General features: G+C 37.6%; 1 protein-coding gene across 2 annotated transcripts in view; it reads left to right on the top strand.

Moving 5' to 3' along the window:
- ttc27 (tetratricopeptide repeat domain 27) overlaps positions 1–24475 on the top strand; it is an 85633-nt gene that overhangs the window by 56967 nt on the left and 4191 nt on the right. For both annotated transcript variants that reach the window (XM_062974305.1, XM_003215951.4), the window contains 7 exons: positions 2277–2372; positions 5510–5632; positions 8448–8675; positions 12228–12326; positions 13387–13439; positions 16627–16792; positions 19555–19752. In XM_062974305.1, the coding sequence (XP_062830375.1) occupies positions 2277–2372; positions 5510–5632; positions 8448–8675; positions 12228–12326; positions 13387–13439; positions 16627–16792; positions 19555–19752 (963 nt within the window). The remainder of the gene's footprint in view (positions 1–2276; positions 2373–5509; positions 5633–8447; positions 8676–12227; positions 12327–13386; positions 13440–16626; positions 16793–19554; positions 19753–24475) is intronic.

The following is a 24475-nucleotide window of genomic DNA, read 5'->3' as shown; positions in this document are numbered from 1 at the left end:
TGAATAGGCTTAATAATGCAATATAACGTATCTGTGACATAATGGATGAACTATTCTGTCTTTTTTCTCCCCTAATAAGCCATGGATTAATCTTGCCCTATGACTCATTTGGGAACAGACATGCCAAAATTTTGGCTCTCATTTCATTCTAACATACTATGCATGGAAGTTCCATGGATTGCACTGGCCAACACACATATTGGTGCCTCAAATATTTGACCTGATTCTATGTAGATATGACTTGCTGATTCCAAAAATGGCACAAGTTTCCCCCAATCAGCTCTAGCTTTAGAAAAAGAACTTGTGCCATCTATTAGTCTTCATTTGCTCGCCCTAGAAAATCATAATAACCATATCTAAGAAACCCAAGCTGATGCAATCTATACAATGCAGTTTTCTGAATCACCACGCCAAACAACCCCAAGAATAGGCTTGAAACCAAGATATCAAAAATGTTTTGTTGGGCTGTATTATTTAATCATTCCCAGTGAAGTAGCATGTACAAGGTCATAGCTTTTGAACAAGAAAGCAGGGCTCCCCCAAATCTTACTACATTGCGATGTACATTGTGAACTAAGTGGCTTATAATATCCCAGGCTTGGTGTTCTGAAGTTACATTTACTATATATGCTAGTGTATACGTTGAATATTTTTGTTAAAAAATCTACTCCAAACCCCAGGGTCCATTTACACATAGCTTGGTGCTGGAGTATGTATCCAGTGTGAAGGCTCTCTGTTCTGCAGAGTGGCCATTTTTAATAAGGGCAACTGCCTTTCCACTCCACTTCAAGCGCCCAATATGGGGTGCACTGCATTCTCCAGGCTCCCCCATGTTGTTGCTAAATGCTGCAAGATCAGAAAAAAGATGAGGAATGACTGTTTTTCTTCCTCTAGTTTAGGCAGTGGAGGGGTAATGGGTGAGAGCACTTCTCCCCTCTGCCTCTTGTCACTGTCCTAATTCTGGTCCCCAATAGAAGCAAGTTGTTTTCCTTGTTCTTCTCTCCTTGCCCCTGTTTTTTCAGTCCACCTTCTCATTCTTGTCTTCATTTATAGTCCACTCCTTCTCTGTATTTATATAGATAGAGACATTTTAAGACCAGTAATGCAATTTATACTCCCCATCCTCCCCTTCTCAGTAGCTCTTCCCTAAGTATGTTCCTCCTATGCATTTTTGAAAGGAGAGGGAACAATTTGTCTCTTACATGCATCTAAGATTTACCCTCGATCTATCCATGGGTAATAACAGAATTCATAACTTTGGCCCAAAACTTGCTTTCAGCTAATAATAATAATAAAATCTTTATTTATATTCTGCTTTTCTCCCACAAAGGACCCAAAGCGGCTTCCAACATATTAAATACAGTACAAAACAGCAGCAAATAAAGCACATATATAAGAAATAAAACAATCAATACACATAAATATGCATTTTAAAAACAATGTACGTTAATTGGAGTCTTGTCAAATCATATTGCACTTCGCTCCAGTCAATAAAAATTAGCCTTCCTGACACTTCAATCTAGATTTCTTTTCTGAAGCCTTGCTTAAACAGAAAGGTTTGCAACTGCTTTTTTAAGAAAGAAAGAGAGGGTGCTGTTTTAATTTCCTTTGGGAGGGTAAAGACTCGGGGCAGCCACCGAGAAGGCCCTCTCTCTTGTCACTGCCAACCGCATTTGGGACGGTGGCGGAAGCAAGTGTAGGGCCTCCCCCCCTTTTTTCCCCATGTCAAGAGCGACTTGAGAAACTGCAAGTTCCTTCTGGTGTAAGAGAATTGGCTGTCTGCAAGGACATTGCCTAGGGGACGCCCGGATGTTTGATGTTTTACCATCCTTGTGGGAGGCTTCTCTCATGTCTCCACATGGGGAACTACAGCTCACAGAAGGAGCTCACCCACTCTCCCTGGATTTGAACCACCAACCTCAGCAGTCCTGCTGGCACAAGGGTTCAACCCATTGTGCCACCGGGGGGCCCTAGGCCTCCCCTGATGATCTTAGGGATTGGGCAGGTTGGTATGAGGAGATGCGGTCAGATAAGTAAGTTAGACCTGAACTGTCTATACATGGGGTTGAATACACAAGTATATATGGTAAATGCATATTTCCTTAGACTATATTCAGTCAGACTTTCTCCATAATTGTATTTAGGAATGCAGCCTTACATTGGTTCTTCTAACACAGTTCTGTTGTTATAGTTTTGATTCACTCTTATGCAGATTCTTAAATACTGTTAAGCAGAGTTATGTATTTCTTTTTATATGGAATGTTTTATATTTGCAGGCTCTTGCAGACCAGTTTGAAGACAGGAAAACATCCATTTGTGAACGCATGAAACTTTTCTACAGCTGTCAAGTTCCTCCCCACTGGGCTATACAGGTACAAGTAACTGACACGTTACTTTGTTGATAGAAATCATATTCCATTGATTTTTAGCATCTCACTTTGTGACGAGGCAGTGCAGAATTTCTTCTTCTTTGGATAGCATTGAGACTGTTAAGATATTCATTTTCAGTTTTACCATTCTGTCATCTCTTCCAGTTTCCTTTGTAGTGTTAAAATATTTATATGAACCCTTAAAATAGAGCTATTTACTCAGTGTATAATATAAGACAAATATTTAGTATCCTTTTGTTTCAATATGTGTTTAAGAATTCGTGGTACAGAATTTAAAAGGCATGTTAACAAGATTATCGAGTGATGACACATATAGCCACAAACATAGAAGTTTAAAATCTAGGTTAATATGAAAAGGTGGATGTCAGTGTTTCATTTTTTATTTCAAACTTAGATTTCCAGTCTCTGTCTTTCTCTGACATAATAGAAACCATTTTTCCCTATGACTTCCCCCCAACTTTCCTTTCAAAGGCAATTGTCGTTCACAAAACTCAGTATGGTTTTCATTTCTTGTTGGCTAGCTTTTATTTCAGGCCAAACCAATATTCCGAGTCCCAGTAAGTGGTGATTTGTTAATGATAGTGGTTGCAATTTTATCCTGAATAGTATAGCGTCTCATAATGTTTTTGCCATACTTAGGCTAGAAATCATTATTAATAAATAATGTGTGATTAGTTACTGTCAAGAATCATACCTCCTCAGCTCTGCCCTTTCTTGGAATTCAAACTCTCCTGAGGCCACATGTATCTCTCCTCACTTTCACTTGAGTCTCCCAGAAGCCCCCCCATAAAAGGAAACAGGAAAAGACTGTGCTATAAGCTTGTCAGCATTTCCCATTTTGAGCTGTTTGGCTCTGCTCCAGACTTACTCATTCTTTTGCTTGTTCTGTCTCCCTGAATCCTATTTTTGTCAGCCAGCCTGTTTCCTGCTATCTTGCCCTTGACTCTTCCCTGGACTTGGTTAAGTCTTGGATCAGCTGCATTGCTTCTAGATGTTATGCATGCAATATAGCAGGTCAGCTGGAGATAATTTAGGCCAGAGAAGCTGACCTACTTAAGATCACCATGTTGATCTCATTCTCTGCTGTCAGTTTTAGCAATTTAACCCACAAGGCCTAGGCTAGTGTAATCACAAATGCATGATGTTTCTAAGTGTCCAGATAAAGTTTCTTTTTGAACTTACTAAGTTTGTATTCCTAGGCCGATAATTTCACTGGTTCCATTATATTAGATACTAGCTTGGGGACCCGATGATGCCCGGGTTATTTGAAAAAGGCATGATTTGTCTTTGAATGTTATGTATTCTGTTTGGAGTGGGTGAACTACAGTTCCCAGAATTGTGGGTCAATCCTCCCCAAACCCTGCCAGTATTCAAAGTTGGCCATTTTGGATCTGCGTACCAAGTGTGGTCCAGATCCGTCGTTGGCTGGGTTCAGTGCTCTTTGGATGTAGGTGAACTACAACTCCCAAAATCAAGGCCTATTCCCACAAACCCCTGCTGTATGTTCTGTTGGTCATGAGGCTTCTTTGTGCGAAATTCCCCAGTAGGAATCACAGTGCTCTGACTTTATGCAGGGTGAACTACAACTTCCACCATGTGGAGTCAATTCCTCAAATTGCTCCAGTAAGTTTAGTTGCTACTTAGATCTGCTGTGTTTTTTATGCAGACAGATTTGAAAGGGAAGGGCAGTAGGCGGGGTCATGCAAATTCCACACCAATGGAGAACCCTGAGATGCCGGCCTGTGGTGGAGGAAAATGCAAAATCTAGGATGAAATGGTCCCCAAACAAAAGCATTCCTTGGGTGGTGGGCCATAGCGTTTGGGGAGGACATTGGCAGGGTTTGGGCTACATGTTCATAGAGCTCGCTATAACCATAATGTCAGTGGAAGGGAATGACTTGGTGGCTCCTCAGTACTGGGAACTATAGCCTGTTTGTGGAGGCTGGAGGCTGTGTGTGTGAGCAGACACGCATGCCACATACACACATACGAGTTTTCACTTTTATTATGGATATAGATATAGATAAGGTAACAAATACATTATATTATAATTACTAAATATTAATAGATGTTAACATTATTAAACAGTAAGTAGTCCAGCCATTAATGTATAATTGCTAGATGATTTCATTGCTTTATTACATGTATTATTTCATGCAAGATTTAGTTTAGATATACATATTCACAATCTTACTTCCATAGTTGTGTCCATTTTAATATTTGTCTTTTACACATTTTTATATTGTATTGCTTTTTAAGTGCTCCGCTTTGGGTCTGAGTTTTGAGAAAAAAAAATGGTTAGAAATGTAATCATCATCTTCAGTTTAAGTATCCCAACCTTTTACTCAGCTTCATCATGAAAGTGTTTGATGTCTTTATTTCACATATTAAATTAATTAATTTAGTGCAGCTGGATGTTTTAATTGCTGCATTTCTTTACAACTACAGTATTCCTTCTTGAGATTTTGTGAGATACATGATGTATAAATGGCAAGTGCTCTTGTAATTTATCTTCCTAACAACTAAAATTAAACCTGCTCCCCTTCAATTACTCCCATGACACTTGTGTTGCTCAGGTCACATGATTTTTGTCACACAAAGGAAGTTATTTCCCCATTTTCAGGGGATAAACCTCCAGCAACACAAATGTTTTTCAGGTTTTGATAGCAAAACATGACACATATGCCATCAGATGGGATTTTTCAAAGCCAGGTATCTCTGAAGGAACACATAAAATAATAGAGAAAATGTCAATTTATAAAAACTATTCATCAAAAGGCCATATTTTTCTCTCCTCATGCCTATAGTAGGTATAAAAGTTTATTTTAAGCCAAAAACTTTATTTTGTGTGGAGAGTATGACAGGGCCCTGTGGCCCACTGATGTCTCTTGGGAAGTCCATCCTGAACCATAGCCTGGTACACTTAGACAGTAGATTTTTGTGGTCAATTTCATTTTAGGTTGGTCCCCCCCCCCCCCCCCAAAAGCATATACATTTCAGAACTGATCTTAAGATGACCTATTTTCCATATAATGTTATCATCAGCACTTTTAAAAGTTTTTTTTTCCAGGAGGAAAATGTATAATCTGATTTTCTCTTCCCAATATTTTCCTTTGCAGCGTCAGCTTGCAAACTTACTTTTTGACCTTGGATGTACCACTTCAGCTCTGCAGATCTTTGAGAAACTTGAAATGTGGGAGGATGTGGTTATCTGCTATGAAAGAGCAGGACAGCATGGGAAGGTAGAGTGCTTCTGCGGTACAGTATTTGTGCCTGTGTACCCTACAGGTTTTTTTTTGGGGGGGGGGGGGGATATAAAAAATGATGAATAAAATGAGAGACACAGTGAAAGGGAGTGTCTAGGATATTTCTGTAAATGGTTTTCAGATTTAATTGTGGTTCTCCAAAGCATTTCATTTGTTGCATGTTTTGTTTTGGCTGACATTTAATTCCCATATTCTCTACCCAGAATCCAATTTTGAAGTCATATCCTAATTTCCAGTGGTGTAAGACAGTATTTGCAACAAACTTTATTCCCAGCAATATGCATGTTCTGGTAGTATTCGAATTCTGTTATGAACACAGTTATATGCTTAGATAGTTGAAGGAAATGCTGATGCAGATATGCAGTTTTTCCAAATTTATGGAAGCTTCAAACTTTCACCAGAACTGAGTTACCTACTGAGCAACCCTAAAATCATCCACATGAATAGCAGAGCTAGTGACCCCTTTGCTTTCTGATGATTCAGTGTACACACACTTTGTTTCATGCACTATATTATTTTTAAAAAATTGTATGCAATTACATTTATGTGTACGTGTACTTCAGATTAATTTCATGTTTGGACTTTGTTCCCATCTCCAAGATGTTTCGCTATATATGTCTATGCAAATTATTCTAAAATCCAAAAGAAAAAATCCAAAAACCCTCCTCTAGTCCCAAGCATGTTGAGTAAGGAATATTCCACGTGTACATTACTGCCATGATATTATATATGAGATGGAGTTTCATGTATTATCATACATTATATCACCAAATATGCCACATTAAAATTTTGGCAAGTTAGTAATGTGAGCAACTATAGATCTGAGAATTTAATTACTTTGACTGCCACAATTTACAAATATTTTCTAATTCCTTGATTTTCTGTGAGGGACAATATTTTAATTGTCTACAAATTGTTTCCAATTGTTACAGTCAGCCCTGTACATTTGCTAGGGTTAGGGGCACATGATCCCCAACAAAGTGAAAATTCTGAATTAAAAATTGCCATTTTATCTGAGAGAACACCTTTCTAGAAATTTCTGGCTCATCCAACATAACTGTGGTCAACTTCTCCCGGGAGCTGACCATAGCATCACATTGGAGAATCTAGTAATTCCTCTAGAAGTACACATTTTAAATTAAATCTATAAATAATCAAATGTGCAAAAATCAAAACTGCAAATATTATGGGGCAACTGTATATAATAATAGCAAACTAGGATTCATAAAGGAATCTTTGGGTTACAAATGTCAAAGTCCAGCAACCTATAGGATATAATAAACTCCTGATTCAATTTAGTTTGTAGACAGCTCTGTGATTGGAAAAGTAGTGAAGATTAATATATGTTTTGATAATTCTCACAGGTATTAAGTCTGAAGGTTAGACCATCATCTCCAAAAGTAGTCTTTAAATCAGCTATCCCAGATACCTCAAAGGTGCCAAGTGGTTTGTTAGTTTACTGGACAAACTCAGCATGCTGTATTTCCCCCAGTGCCACATTCAAAATCGGCAGGCATATTAACAGAACCTTTTGGAAGTCTCTGTCACGAAGGTAGTGAACTACTGAAGATGACAAGCCTAGGATCTACAAGTCCAAAGCTTTTGATTCTTTGGAAACAATTAAATCAGAGATCAAGAGCTTGAAGAATTGATTTTGAATAATTAGGCCACACTCTCAATGATCTGTAAAACATCACAGAAAAGCACTTGTTAGTGTGAATGTGGAAACATTTGTAAGCTGAAGCCATCTTAAAAACCAGATCGGATAGTTTCTGGGGAACCCATTCAATGCCTACAATTATTAATTCATTTCCATCTGTATCTAGTCTACATATTTATTCCCTGAAGAGCAAAGGTGGTGTGTACTTTAATTTTTTAAACATTAGGTGATTCTTCTCGCTTCCAAGAGCCTGTTACTTCTTGTGTCTCGAATTTGTGTCAGTCTGCCTTATGTACTGTTTGCCTCGGAGGCTACACCGCTTTCCTCCACACGCGGGTTTACCTCTCCTTCCGAGGAGAAACAGCCACGAAGCCCTGGCCGATTCTGGCTGTTTGAAAAGAAGCGAGAGCGAGTGGGTGATTTGTTTCCTCCTCCCTCCTGCATTCATTCTTCAGCTGGCTGAGCTTCTGGACGCGGCGGGAAACTGCAAAGGGAAGAAAGTTTGCAAACTCATTAATAGTTCTGAAAAGGGCCTAATTTTGAGTGGGTACTATGTTTAAAGGTACTACTGAAGTATGGCTTTTAACTGCATATAATAAACATTTTATCCTACACTTCATTAATTTTTAATTCCAAAACGTCACATATTTTCTGGATAGCCCTCATATTGTATGTTCATTGGATTTGTAAGCCACTCTGAGTCCCCTTCGGGGTGAGAAGAGCAGGATATAAATGTAGTAAATAAATAAATAAATGTAGTACTATTACTAGGGAAATCTATAAAGAATAAGAATCAAGCTACAGTGACCTCATCGCTCAGGAAGAATAGATGAACAAATAGCCCAGAGCAGTTTGCACAAAGGATCTAATGAACACAGTTTCTCTAAGCATTTCCACATCTGGGCCAGGACAGACAGAGAATGCAACTGTCACATTTCCAACTCCTAATACCTTAGAGAAATGGAAGACAAATTATCTCCACAACCAATATAATTAAAACTATATATTGATACACTACTTCCACCATTGTGCATGAGAACTGTACATGTATTTGACGGTGAAGGTCATGGGTTATCTGCTGACTGAAGCATCCTGCCTCAGAAAGTTGTCTTTCATGTTTCCTTTCCATAGGCAGAAGAAATTTTGAGGCAAGAGATCGAGAAAAAAGAAACACCAGGATTGTATTGTTTGCTTGGAGATGTCCTTAAGGACCACTTTTACTATGACAAAGCCTGGGAATTGTCCAATCACCGCAGTGCAAGGGCCCAGCGCTCCAAAGGCCTCCTTCACCTTCGCAACAGGAAATTTAAGGACTGTGTAGAGTGCTTTGAGCGCTCGGTGCGCATTAACCCTATGCAGGTAAAGTTGGTAAAACATTTTTGGATTTTTAATGATTATTTTTTATAAGACAAGAATGCTCAGACTTTAATTATTGGGCTTTGACTATTATCTGTGCAGCCCCTGAAGCCAGCTGAATCCCATTCTCTTTGACTGGTTTTCAACTAATAATGGTGGAGAAATCTCAGCAATGTTCACTTGGAGAGGAAAGAGTTTGGCTTTCATCTCCACTAGCCCCCTGCAATCTTTAGATCTTACTAGGTTGGAGAAGGTGATTTAAATCTCCTTTTTCTGCATTGAGGTACAGTAGTTACAACATTTTTAATGAAATTGTAGCTATCCATTTCCTCATTCAAATGATTTGTGAGTGGAAGTTCTTTGCCACATACACTTCCAAGATTTGGGCATAAGTGAGAATAAATTTTAAAAATACATTAGGGTGTAAACAAAGAAGTTGTAATCACATTTGCTCATATTATATCCTAGTATTAGTCTATTAATTTCTCATTTGAATTTTTGTTCTTGGTTCATTGATTGAACTATATGTGTCCATCTGTCTCTACAACAGTGGTTCCCAACCTGTGGGTCCCCAGATGTTTTGGCCTTCAACTCCCAGAAATCCTAACAGCTGGTAAACTGGCTGGGATTTCTGGGAGTTCTGGAGACCCACAGGTTGAGAACCACTGCTCTACAATTTGAGCCCCATTTGGACACACAACTGTTACTTTGAAATGCCCTGAAGATAGGAATGTGCTTGTGGACTGGAGTGGGAAATAAGGGAGATGTTAAAATAGAGTTGGGAGGCATGTTTTTGTATGCAGACATTCACAATTCTCTGGCTAACACCTAATGCAATGAAGGATGCAAAACCCCGACATCAACTTCTGAAAACACCAAAATGGTTGAAAAGAATGTTACTGAGAAGTCTACTAACACATATGAACATATAGAAAAACACTATATAGCTGAAAAGTTGTGTGCTTATGTTTTTAGGAATGTATATTCCACCCTGTACCTTCATATACTGTATTATGAAGCTCTGCAAGACTTGGCTTCTTTTGTTCTTCAGAGGTCAGGGTATTTTTTGTAAAAAAAAAGAGAGAAAATATCAGTTCCAATATTAGCACTCACTTTAAATACCCCCAAGCATTCTTTTTTTTCCTGCTGGAAAGTTTCCACTCTAACTTCATTACAAGAAGCTGTAAAACATATTTTATTAATCAAGAACACAAAAATGTGAACCATTTATTTCACAAGATCATAGAAAAAAAAACTGTTTCATCTGAGCGTATTTGCAGAAAACATCCCTTTATGTGCACAACTGAGGTACAGGGCAATATCTTTCTGTCAGAAACATCTCTCTGCGTTTAGTGATTATGCAAGGACTTCTGGTATATTGCAGTTGTGAGTGATTTGCCAGATTCCATTCCAGGCGGTATAATTGCTACGGAAGTCATGGTTTCTCTCACTCCAGTTTTTCTTTGCAATTATTTCACTGCTGGGCCTTCTAAAGCCCTCCCTCTGAGAAGTACAAAATGACTTAAACATACATCCTGCCATTCTGTGGTAGCATACGTTTTTCATGGTGTGTTCATAGAATCACCCAAGTCTGCCTCTAAGTAAACAGAGGCACAAATGACTTCACTCTTTTTCTTGTAGAAAAACAATCTACAGTATTTCTTCAATTCTAAGGCACCATCAGTTATAAGACACGCACTCATTTCAGTTCCACCAACAGAAAAAAACTATTTATATAAAAAGCACCCACCATTCTAAGATTTTTAGAGATGTTCATATGGGAAGAACTACAATAAATAATATTTTATCTTGCCTTTCAAATTTTACATCCTGAGACAAATCAGTTCTGTATTTCTCAACAGAGATCAATGAGTCACAGCTCTCTCCTGGGGCTTGCTTGCCTATGCCTGGTTTAGTTGCAAGTTACCTTGAAAAATACTGAAAGAATACTAAGCAAAATATTTTTTCTGTAACCCTGGTGGCATTTAGACTATCATTTTGAGGAATTTGTGGTACTTGACCCACAGATCTCATCATCCTTGACCATTGGCCATTGTGGTGACAGTTGGAATTAAACAACTTTTGTACAGTAGCATTCCATTTAGAGAATAATTCTTTGCAAATGGTCTGTGGTTGAACAGTTCCCAAGGCTTCATACAATTAATTACTGTACAGTATGTGCTATGCTTTTCCAAAGATATCCCTTTACATATCTATAGAAATGTTTCTTTCTAGTGAACAGGACTACATATGAGGAGAGGACATATTAATATATTGTACTTGATTCAGACATGCACCATTTGAAGCCAGTAGAAAATTCCAGTTTTCAATTCATTTCTTTTAGGAATGTTGTTATTTAATTCTGTTATGAAATTAACCATGTTTCCAGAGCCATCGGTTTCCAGAGTTTAATTTTCTTATTTGAATGGACCCCTTAAACTTGTTTTGCACTCGAGAGTCGCAGGAAAGTATAGTTATTAGCCAAGAGAGCTGGCCTGAATTGAGAAAGGGAAGAGATGAGGCGGGAGTAGGTTGGTACATATCTGGTTCCTGAGCTATAAATTATTTTTATAGGACTTGAATTGTTATGTCTGAATCAGGTCATTCTGAAGGCGGAGTGCACTTTTTACCTTACAGAATTTGGACTAGGATTTTTATGTGGTTATTTGTCCTCAGGGATGCATTGCTCTGTTTCGGAAATCAATGTTCAAAATAGTTGTATTATTTCTATGTGACAAATAGTATTAAATCAGTCTTGAGGAATGAGACTATGTGAGGATTTCCTTTTACTGGGCCAAGTTTTGTGTGTGTATGTGTATGTCTGTTTTACCTTGAATATTCAGTCAGTGAGGCTATGCATTCCTTTAAATTAAAGATACTGTTGGATATTTATAGGATTAGAAAATCTCAATTTTTGTTCACACTAGTTAACAGACATTTTACCATTACACTTTGCTCCCTGGGTTTCTTCAAAAGTTGCAGTTGCAGGAAGAGTATCCCATTCAAATCAAGATCTCTGCAGACCTGCTATACTATTGTCATAGTTCTTAAATGTGTTGTTGGAGGCTTTCATGGCTGGTATCACAGGGTTGTTGTGTGTTTTCCGGGTTGTATGGTATAACACCTCACAACCTCTAAGGATGCCTGCCATAGATGTCGGTGAAACGTCAGGAGAGAATACTTCTGGAACATGGCCATACAGCCCGGAAAACACACAACAACCAAGGTTTCTTAAACTTTTTCTACTCATGACCCCTTTCCGCCAAGGATTTTTCCCCATGCCATGGGGTAAATAGGTGTATAAAATATAGTAATAATAAATCTGCATTTGCAAGGCTTGCTAAATAGGTTGATTTTCCTTTTCATGAAATACAGCTGAAGCATTTTCTACAGAATGCACTGTAAACACTGCACACTACAGATCCGGGTAAATGTCTAAAACAGCCACTAGGTTGTTGAGCTAAGGGGACCCCATAGTTTAAGAAGCTGTGTCATAAGGCAAATTTTGTTGAGGTGTCATTGTGCAATGTTGTGTTATGTGTGTTTCTCTTCTAGTTGGGTGTGTGGTTTTCTCTGGGCTGTGCCTACCTATCTTTGGAAGATTATGAAGGTGCTGCTAGAGCATTTCAGCGTTGCGTGATATTGGAACCTGATGTAAGTACAGTGAGTATGAGGTGACCCTCCATTGTCTATTGACAAAATGTTATTATTATTATGTTCGCTTCTTTATTGAATAAATAAAGTTTGGTCATTCAAAACGGTTGCCCATTAAGCTAATTAAAACAGTAACACCCATTTTCATATCTTCAAGAAGGTGCAGCTATTGCAACATGTTACTACTTCCTGTTATTCTACTACTTCCTGTTATTCTACTACTTCCTTCATTGTAACATGTACTACAGAAGAGGCGGTCTATACATGCTTTTTTCTCTCCATCCACACACATATAAAACATGAACATGTATTTATACATGCATGCACAAAGTTTAGATCATACCCAGACCCTTTCATTCTAAATTACCATCTGTGATTTACTAGTCTTGATACTACTAAGGATTTCAATAACTTCCTTTCAAATAGAGAGTTCAAAGTTAAACCTTTTCTCCATTGGGTAATATCCTCTTTCTGAAAGAGAGTTACAGTGAATATTTCATATTCACAATAATTATGTTTACAGTTATACCAGTAGTTTAGTATTTTGTCAATATTCTGGCACATGGTTTGCTGTAACTTTTGCTTTTGCACTGGTTTTATTTTAAAAAATCCAAAAAACAATTCATCATATTCAAATGAACATGATCTGGACAAAGATAAATCATTCATTGGCATATCCCTAAAACTTTCCCCTTGAGATCAGCAGAATCTACAGATATCTTTTGGTGGGAGTGTGCCCGCTTATTAGTATTGTAATAACAGTTTTTGTGGACATTAAAATAATTGATAAACAGGTCACTGTGGATGAAAGTGCAAAATATTTTTTAGTAAGTTAACTTCAGTAAAACCCATTGGATGACCTTAGCCAAGTAACACATACTCGGTCCCAGTGGAAGGCAAGGCAAACCCCCTTCTGAACAAATCTTGTCAGAAAACCCTGTGATAGATTTTAGCCATGAGTTGGAAATGACCTGAAGGCACACAACAAAAGCAGAAAAATTAAATATTGCTTGCTACTGCTGTACGTTAACCCTCCTTTTTGTATTTATTTTAACTGCAGAATGCTGAAGCTTGGAACAATCTATCAACTGCGTATATCAGATTAAAACAGAAGTAAGTACATCAAACGGATTAGTGACTGCTGTTTCCAAAGTAAATAGTGCTGATTTCCTCTCTTTTCAGCCTTTCCCCAATAGCCTGCAAGTTATAGACAGACTATTCGTCATGATCCACTTTGTGATCGCTTTTAGTCCAAGCTTTCCTATTGTGATTTACCATCAAGTCAGTTAGTGATACTACCAACACAAATGTTTTGGAACTGAAAAGCAGCAGTTTTAGTCCTATTAGGCTGCTAAACAGAAGTGGGGTTTGCAAGATGGTGGAGCCAAACTTTCCTCTGTAGCCACATCAACTCCACAGAGTGTGATCGCTTAATGGGATATATACCCCAACTCTTCTAGGAAATTAGCATACCCCAACTCTTCTAGGAAATTATTCTGTATTTTCATTAATGTCAACATTGTTAACTATGTATTTTTAGCTGTCTGTTTTATTAATTTTCCATAGTGATACATTTGAAATATTTTTTTGGGTAATCCTGATGTGCAAATTATTCTTTTATTCATTTTCTGCCCATCAGTGCCCTCCCTCCAAAATTCATATGTGTGTATAATTTTAAAACAGATTAGAAAGCTATTTTAGAAGCCATTTTGAAAAACATAATTTAAAACCAAAGCTCTTGTGGAACCATACAGTTTTTACTGCCCAGTGGAAGAATGGTAGGAAACCCAACAGGCCCCTGCTGAAGATCTCAGTTTTCAGGAAGGTTCACATAGGAGGAGATAATGTTTTGATGTTCCAAATATACCCCACATTACTTTATTCTTATTAGAAAGGAAGTTCACATTACTTTATTCTTATTAGAAAGGAAGTTCAAGCCTGAATTTGAATGCATTCTTTTTAAAACAGACCATGTGACTTTTTGATTCATATTATATGTAATTATCCAGCAGTTGAAGTGGAAAACTGGCAGTTCAGTACTATGTTCATGGGAACAGATAAGCACCAACCTGCATAATAAGTCATTTACTTTCTCCCTCTAAGAAGACGCCATTAATAAATCTTATATAGAGGATGATATCTTAGTTCTGTGTGCTTGTTCAGTTTATGTAACAATGTGTGGGATGACTCACTTCTTGATCAACCCGTTCTTTCAGAAGTCTGGTACCATAAGTAAGTTATCAAGATAATATTTGCTTGTTTGGATTGTGTCCCATTAATTTGCCAAAAAGAATGCAGTATTAAAAACCAAGAGAGAAAAATGAAGTGTTTTCTTTTAGCAGTTTGGGGTGTTTTTTTTCTTACATCACAACAAGAGTTTTATAGGCTTTTTGGAAAGAAACTGAAAATGAGACTTTACAAATCTATGGATGCAGGAAACAAATTGCTAACAAAGTGCATTGAACCAAAAGCAATAAATAAGTTCAAGAGGCCCTTGGATGTATTTATGGAACTTACAGCTTGAAAGATGCAGTTGCTTCAGAGATTACACTGGGTAGAGAATAGAGCAGCTTGACTGTTCAAGTGTCATTTTCAGCAAAGTGCAATATTTATATAGAACAGGGGTCCCCAAACTTTTTAAACAGGAGGCCAGTTCACGGTCCCTCAGACCGTTGGAGGGCCGGACTACAGTTGAAAAAAAAACTATAAACAAATCCCTATGCACACTGCATATCTCTTATTTTGAAGCAAAAAGAAACGAACGGGAACAAATACAGCCTCAATGTTAATCATAATCATAATCATAATAAAAATAATAAAGAGAGTTGGAAGAGACCCCTTGGGCTATTTAGTCCAATCCCCTTCTACCTTTGTGCACCAAAAGCACAAACAAAGCACCCCTGACAGATGGCCACCCAGCCTCAATGTTGTTAATAATAATAGTAATAATAATAATAATTATAATGCATCACACAGTCCTAAACGCTTGGGAAGTGTTCAACTTGTGAATTTGTGATATGAAATGCAGCATATATATCTTGTTTGCTGTGTTATACTGTGTCTTTGTGTCAACAACAATAATAATAATAATAATAATAATAATAATAATAATAATAATGAAGATTGGAAGAGACCCCTTGGGCCATTTAGTCCAACCCCCTTTTGCCTTTGTGCACCAAAAGCCCTCGCAAAGCACCCCTTCATAATTAATTATTAATTAAATAATAATTAAAATATTATTATAAACAAGCAAAGCTTTGGAAGACATGCACCAGGCTAAGGAGGAGGTGGGAAAGGCGCGCGCCATGCCCTCTTTTGCGCCGCACGCGCCTTCCTCGATGGAGGAGGAGGGAGCCACCGCCACAAGGGCTGGATAAATGACTTCGATGGGCTGCATGTGGCCCCCGGCCCTTAGTTTGGGGACCCCTGATATAGAAGCTTTGTTACATACAAGCATCCCTTGCTTTTCAGCAACTTGCATTTTGGCAGCCTGCTTTTTTGACCAATTTGAATTATACTCAGAATATTTGATAGGTGGTATGCTCTTTCATTATTTTTTAAAATGAAACTGAAGTATAACTGAGTTGAAATACAACCAAATTAAAACAAAATGCACTATTGGGTTCTGCATTTCAACAGTTTTGATTTTTTGACAATGCTGTGGTCCGTACCGTGTTAAACACATAGAGAGGTGTCGCCTGTATCTTTATGGTTTTAGGCTTTGCACTTTTCAAACTGACACCATCTTCACTGGTGCCTTGATCTGGTCAATCCAACCCTAGTTGTACTGTAATGGATTCTCATGCTATGTTAAGTGTCTGACAAAAACATATGATGGCCAACCAAATCCTAATGTACTTTAGGTTCCATGTCAGGAAGAAGGTGAGCAATACATAAAACAAGTGAATGTTCAAACCAGAAGAGCATCAGTAGCTAGTTGCACTGTAGGTCAGCATCTCCCATATGTCTTCCCTATCAATAGGGAAGAGAAGAATATAAGTCTATGGTGACCTTTCCCTAATATCTTTTGCTTTCCAGATATCAACAGTACCCATTCTGAGAACTGTTGTCCCTTCAAATCGGGAAGGGGGGGGGGGCTTTGGGTATGATAAGGTTGCTTTGAGGTTTGAAGTATACTAGTTTTAGTCTTTATCTCTTGCTGAATGGAAAAAAGAGACTGAAATTCTGAGATTGTGTTTGGTATTTTGTAAAGTGGTATTACAATCCCAAACAGCCTCATGGGAAATTATAAAGGCAAAACCGAATCCTTGTATGTTCTACTTCATTTCCCCTCCACCAGAATCAAAGCATTCCGAACTCTTCAGGAAGCTCTCAAGTGTAATTATGAGCACTGGCAGATTTGGGAAAATTACCTTCTTACCAGTACAGACGTTGGAGAATTTTCAGAAGCCATTAAAGCTTATCACAGGCTTATGGATTTGCAAGAAAAATATAGAGATGTCCAGGTAGGTTGTTTTTTTCTTCTTTCCTTTCCTTCCTTTCTTCCTTTCTTTTTTTCTTTCGTGTTCAACTACTAAAAGTAGTGAATCGAGTTTTTAAAAATAAATCCTGTCTAAGACATGTCAGCCATAGTTCCCATTTGTCAAAGAGGTTTCAAGATACCTCTATTTCCATTGTAAAAGTTGTCAAGCCAAATCTAAACCTAGCCAAAATTCCTTATATAGTCCATCTTCAACTGTATATTAACCATCTTATAATGAAGAAAGGTGATATGACAGATGCTATACTACTCTTGAGTGGAGCATCTGTCTTATCCATTTGGTAAAATATGAGAGTTGGGAAAAAAAACCCATCATACTCATGTGATTGTCAGAGTAAATACTATTCAGCCCATCCACTACTGTATACCAGGCCTATGGGATGTACATGATAAATTAGATTTTGAAGAAGGGAACATTTTAGTGCTAGAGCTTGCTGCTTCTCATAATTTCCCAGCTGACATTTTGTATGTTACAATAATGATGTAATCAGCATTATCATACACTAATATTTTGGGCTTGTAAACATTATCTGACGTAAATGCAAAATTGAAATACTGTATCCATCCTGGTTTTCCTCCTTTATTCTCATTAAAGATTATTGCAAAGTCAAGTTCAGGGAGACATCTAACCTAACTTAATGTAAAGATTTCCATGTGTACATAAGTGTTTCCCATATAAGTGGGAAGCAGTTCATACTTATACTACTGCTTGATAAAAGCCTGGACTGTTTCCCAGGTTTGTCGTTTTCAATGTATTTCATTCCTTCTGTCGTCTTCAGGTTTTAGGCTGTGTGTGCAAAGTCTCAGTTCAAAATCATCATCTTCATCCAGCGGGGAAAGAATGTTGTTACTTTTTGCCATGTTGACTTTGACTTATACTGGTAGGTCTTGTGAATGAAAGACCTCCAAGGCAAGGTCTCTCATTTGCAAGATCAAAAACCCTGCTCAGATATTGCAGACTCAGGGCTATGTTTCCTTGATGGAGTTTCTCTTCCTGTAATGCAGTTTTCCTTTCTTTCCTACTGCCTTTCTGCCTTACCAAGCATTATGGTCTTTTCTAGTGAGTCATATCTTCTCATCATATGGTCAAGATATGACAGTCTCTGTTTAGTCATCTTAGCTTCTTGGGAGAGTTCCAGCTTAATTTGCTTTTGGATGCAGTTATTTTTCTTTTTGGCTGTCCATGGAATCCATAGAACTATCCTCAAACACCCCATTTCATTCCTATCAGCTTTCTGACAAAACTGATCAGGTGTTTGTTTAAATAAGGCAAGTTTCCCTACATCTCACTGAACTATAGATTGCTGAAAAAGAGCATTCGTCATTGCTTTAATGTTAATATTCTGAGAATGGCAAAAGCTTCACATGGTCTGTGAAGTCGGAACCATTTTATCAACCATGACACCCTTTTCCACTTGTATTGGTCTACAACTCTCATACACTTCATTTAGTAAGGATGCTATCTGGGGATAGTAGTGTTTGCAGTACAGTGTAATTTGAAGGAATGACATTGAGAAAGCCTGTTCTGTGGTTTTCATTTCCCCAGCAGCTATAAATGAAGGTCTGTTCAGTATACAATTTAACAGAACCTAGACTTGAGCAGAGGAAACCCAACATGGTCATTTGCCCCTATAATACGTATACCTGGAAGGTTTTATAATGCTAAAGTCAAAGCTTTTTTCCTTTTGGTTATCAGAAAGGACATTTCAAAACAGTGTAGGAAGCAGAATGAAAAAGTTTCAGAAGACAACTGTGCTTGCTAATGGCCATTTCCTTTTCTTTGAGGCTTAACATGGAAAGCTGTTTACATCATGGCAAAGTTGTGGTTTATCATGTGAGAACCAATCTCTACAATAGTTTCCCTGTCATGGATTGAGTTACTTTTGCTAAGCATCAAGGTAGTTTGGGGGCCTTTTTGGGAGGCCTATTTCTTTTGTATGAAATAAGTATTTTAATTGCACATTGATATGTGATATCTAACAACAGTCCAGATACTGGAAAGTACATTTTGTTTCTGGTCAAATCAGTTTATCTGAAGGAACATAACTAATTTTATCTTCTCATTTAATAATGATAAACCTAGCTGCTAAGAAACTAAAAACCCATTTCTCAGTTGTGAATTTTGTCACCACAAGTGGGCTACAAATTTATTTAGATCACACACATTACATTCTTCCAGAAAGTCTACTTATCGGTCACATTCAAGGAAAGTAATTTTTTGTTGTTCTTGAAGACATCGAGTGTCATAGACAGAACGCCACCAAATAGAGTACAACACAGTTTATTAAAGTTACAGAACCGATAAATGCCCGTAGAAAGCAAAGGACTAGGCAAACACTTGTCTTCAGTGTGAAAGTAACAGAAACAGCTCCGTTTGAATTAAAACGGTTCCAAAGGATAAACCGGATTAAACATCTCTTCCTCCATTCCCTCGGTAAAACCCTCAAATGAGTCTTCATCTGTTGGTTCTGCAAATAAGTCCCAGAGCCGTTTCCTTTCACGCTCCTCAAAAGAGTCTGACTCTCGAGGAGTCTTACGACCCCGTCTCCTAGTACCGGAGCCAGAAGGCTCAACCATAACATCGAGTGTCTTAATATCTATGGGTATATTAAATTTTAAACCTTTTAATTCATGTAAACCGATCCCATGTGCTGTACACATGTAGTAGCGTTTCCTCAACCTTGTAGCAATTTTCTAATTCTAATTAAAAATCATCTTCTTTCTAAGGTACTTAAAATATTGGTAAAGGCAGTGGTGGAGGGATTGGCTGATCGTAATGGAGAAATAGCAAGTGGGTTAAAGGAAAAACTGCAAGCCTTGTTTGGCAGAGTGACATCCAGAGTGACAAGCGATGGGGAAATTTGGAGGCTGTATGCAAGACTTTATGACAATGGTCAGAACGATAGCCATGAAGATATAGAAAAGGTAAGCGCGCTGGATCGGATATGTTTTGGAATTAGTAACTGTATGCCCTGAACTGATAGTTACCTATATACTTGAAAGTGAAACTAGAGCTAACTTTCACCCTGCAAAGTTTTTCTTTCATGTACTGTATTGAAGTGTTAGACTAAAGCTTTCTTTTAAGGAGGATGTCTTTTGTAAATTAATTCTGCATATCAGTGTTTCTTTGGAATTCCAGTAGCTGAACCATTATCTTAGTACAACAGCTGTGTTTTGTGTAAAATAATTATTTTCCAGTCATCAGATTGTTACAGTCTAGCCCAACATAACTGGGGTATCAGAGTATTATAAGCTATTATACAAGGTTGGTCTTCTCCTTCATTGGTACCTGCCAACACATTGATATTGCCTTACAGATTCATTGCTGCCTGGTGGGAGGCATTCACCCCCATATGGATGGGTTTCAAACATATAGATGGACTGTGAAGGGAGAGAGTTGGGAAAAGACCATTAGGCTTAGAGGAAAAGATAAGAAAAGAAAGACTTATGAATATCTCAGAGAGAAAAAGCAAAAGAGAGAGAGAGCAAGTTGGCAGCACAGGAGGAGATGAAAAGGGAACGTAAGTGAGATTAGAAAAACTAGATAGTCATGCGAAAAAGGTGAGGAAGATGTCAAGATAATCAGTTTTGGAGGAAAAAAAGGTAGAGGGATTTTTGCACTTCATACTGTACTGTTCTATGCATACATTTTCTGCATGGTGGACTCAGCCTGTTTTGTGCATTTTTGGTTGATGGTGTTTAACTTTTTATTGCACAAGGCAAGTTCATAGCCCTCCTCCTAACAGTTCCCTATCAGTGTTAATTCTCAGTGCACAGATTGTCACAATATGAGAAATGCAAAATGACACATTTCACTATCCTAAACTGTCTCCTTTTAATAATTCAAGGAGTCTTTGGCATGGAGTAACTGAGACTAGCAAACCAAATTAGCATTACTGGAACTAATCTTAAGGATAGAAACCCCAGAACATTCCTGTTTTCTTTTTTTCTTGTTTTCTATCATTTTCAAAATAGGAACATATTTATGAGTCCATGAGTCTGAGGACACAGCATTGCTGGTATAAAAAAATTGATAATCCCTTGGGGTGAGACCTTATCTCAGAACCCAGTGGAAAAAGAATAGATTACAAGTGCAAATATCTTTAATATTTTAAATATTCCTTTTAATATATAAATAACCAATACTCCTTTTCATATGCTTTTCTAACCAATTCATTTTCTAATGCTGGAATTGCCAGGTATACTGTTGATAATGAAATTCCACTCATAGTTATTGATAGAAATACAGTGTGGCATAGTGGTTTGAGTGCTGGATGAAGACTGAGGAACCAGGGCTTGAACCCCCACTTCATCATGGAAGCCTGCTGGGTAACTTTGGGCAAGTTATACTTTCATCCTTAAAGGAGCACAAGGGCAAGCTTTCTATGAACAAATTCTAAGAAAACTCTGTAATAAGTCAAAAATAATTTAAAAGCAAATAACAACAATATATTGATTGCGGTGATAGGTCTGTATTGATCATGACAATATAATATAATTCATTTTCAGTTTCCAAAATGTTACCTTAATTAGGACAACATGAAAGAGCACAAATATTTAATGTTCAGAAAATGCATAATAGAAGTATTTTGACCTTTATGTAACAATATAGTGTACTATGAGGTTAGAAAATGTGACACATCAGACCTACTTCGTGTACAGTAACAAATGAAGCCCTGTAGCACAAGATGAACATTCCGAAAATTCATCCAGCTCGAAATAAGAGCATTTGCCATAATTATTTTGGGGATGAAATACGATGTATCTTATCTGTATTTTATGAACAAAATCTATTCTGCTTTCCCATCTTTTCCCAACTTTGTTTTCACCTGATTTAAGAAGTGAAGACAACCAATCTCAGTTGTGCTTTATAAAACAATAATACAGCAGCACAGCACATAATATAATGCAGTGTCTCATATGGTAATGATGCTACATCACAGTATGTTGAAGGTTAGCCCTAGTTTGCCGTATTTCTCAGCAGCAGCACAAAGATCTTTTGTCCTTGATCCTTGTGAAAAGATCTTCCAAAATGATCTTTTATAAAACTTGCTTTGTTTGACAGCATTCTGTCAGATGACCTCTTGTCTCATTCCCAAAAAATGTAATGTTTAAGAATCCAGCAATGGCATAACTTTTGTACATCCATGTCAATGTGACTTTTCATCTTTTAATGTTCTGTACAGCTAAACATTAAGTTCTTTGTTTAGATTTAGGTGTTAGAGCAGAGACACTATAATAGATATCTTCAAATCTAACTTTTTTGCTATACAAAAGAGAGAGAGAACACAAAAAACTGGACACACCATGATTAAGAATATATTTACATTGCAGAATCAATTAGATGCACCACTCTCCCTGCAAAATAACTCTGTATAAATGTGGCATAAATTCAAATTAGCTAGCTAGGATTTTGATAATTTGAAATGGGAGATCCAACTTTCTTCTTATTTCTGAGGTCCTAAAGGCAATTTTCAATCTTAAAGTTGGATCCTGACTTTGATGAGCAAAAGTCCACTAGTGGAATGTGATTTCTTCTTGCAGCAATTTCTGCATTGCACAAGAAACTACTCCTCAGGATTAGGAGTCGGAGAGGACACAGAAAGGCTCTGATAGGCAGGAAGGAAATTAGAAATGATGGATTTTTTCTTGCATGTGTAAAATGGTTTTTGCCAAAATGAAGTTTGCGTGAACTTAACCATTGTTCTCCAGTCTGATGTTTTTCAAATATATGTTAGACTGTAACTTATAATAATATCTGAACAGTATGACCATTGATTGGAAAAGGCTGGCTGATAGATATGGTACACTGAACAAGCAACAGGAACAAAGGCTGCATTGCATTGCAACTTTAAATTTACAAAAACTAAGAAATATAGCATGACTGATAACACTCTGAGTTTACCAAGACCTGTGCTCTAACCTACCTTTGTGTGTTCAATGACTAAGGTTTTGTAGCAAATTCGCTTTCTACAAATGGAATAATGAATGGAGCAAAACAATGTGGCATGGCATCTCATTTGCCAATAGCTCACATGAGTCCTGAAACACAACCATACTTCTCTCTGCTCTTAAGCTTAAGCACTCATAAAGTCATCTCTACTGTAAGGTTGTGCCTATCCTCTTCTGACTGCATGGCTTCTAAGTTGTTTCATTCCAGAATAGATTAATATCCAAGCTCCTCATTTTGAGTCAGGCTAACAGTTGATTTGAGTTGAGTCATAAGAACAGTTGGCCTGCCATAGTCACTCTGATTTCCCAATCTGGAACTGCTGAGCTCTGGTTTTCCAGGCAAAAGAAAATGTTGATTCATGGTGACTCACAAAGAGGGTTGTAAGATTCAAGTGGGAAAAGCTCCATAATCCCATTAAGTATTAGAACATCTGAAGAAACTTTAAACTGCACCAGGCATCACAAAGCCTTGTAATACCATTGACGTTTTTAGAGAGAAGTTTAACATTGGCACTACTAACCTAGCTGGAAATAACAGAAAATAGTATTATTCAGAGACATACTCTATATACCAGGCATGGGCAATCTTTGGCCCTCCAGGTGTTTTGGACTTTAACTCCTGACAATTGCTAACAGCCTATTGGCTACACTCTGTGCCATGGTGCTGATTCTGTCTTTTTTGAATGCCTAGGTGGGGAAAAGGTCAGGGACTGGTGGCCCATTGGTGCTTTCCCCTTCCTATAGAACAGGCATGGGCAAACTTCAACCCTCCAGGTGTTTTGGGCTTCAGTTCCCACAATTCGTAACAGCTTACCGGCTGTTAGAAATAGTGGGAGTTGAAGTTCAAAACACCTAGAGGGCTGAAGTTTGCCCATGCCTGCTGTAGAATGACCCTTGACTTATCCATGAGTCACATCAAAATATGTAATTATTGCCCCCATGCTTGTCCTTGACTTATGCACTGGTACTCCCGTCTGCTTTCTTTCCATCATGGATTAATACTATTAACATACATTCGAAATAATTCAGATTGTTGTTTATGTGCACATTTCAAGAAAGCGGGCATGCCATATACAGTAGAGTCTCATTTATCCAACATAAACAGGCTGGCAGAATGTTGGAAAAGCGAAAATGTTAGATAATAAGAAGAGATTCAGGAACAGTCTATTAAACATCAAATGACATTATGATTTTACAAATTAAGCACCAAAATATCATGTTTTAAAACAAATAGTCAGAAAAAGAAGTACAATAGACAGTAACGTTCTGTAGTAATTACTGTATTTACGAATTTAGCACCAGAACATCGCAATTTATGGAGAACATTGACTACAAAAACATTGGCTGCTAACAAATTGACTACAAATAAAGATAGAATTGCATAAAATGAACTTATAGTAACAACATTGTTGGAAGTTAAATCTGTAAAAAGTTCAGCCCTTGCTGCCTAGAGAAAGACCTGTGGATCAGGGTAGGAGGCAGACTGCGTTGGATAATCCATAATGTTGGATAAGCGAAGGTTGGATAAGAGAGATTCTACTGTATCTATATTTTAGGGATGGCAGCACGGTTTGTTGGGATCCTGCCCCCCCAATAATACAATATAAGAATAATACAAAATACAGATTTTTGTAGTATATTTTTAATGCTTAGTGGGATTTTTTTGTGGAAAATTGGAAAGCCTACAAACAAGGTT

The sequence above is a fragment of the Anolis carolinensis genome, chromosome 1 (assembly GCF_035594765.1).
Source record: "Anolis carolinensis isolate JA03-04 chromosome 1, rAnoCar3.1.pri, whole genome shotgun sequence".
In the NCBI taxonomy this organism is placed as follows: domain Eukaryota; kingdom Metazoa; phylum Chordata; class Lepidosauria; order Squamata; family Dactyloidae; genus Anolis; species Anolis carolinensis.
Note: the sequence above shows the minus strand (reverse complement) of the source record. Positions and strands in the feature narration are given on the sequence as shown.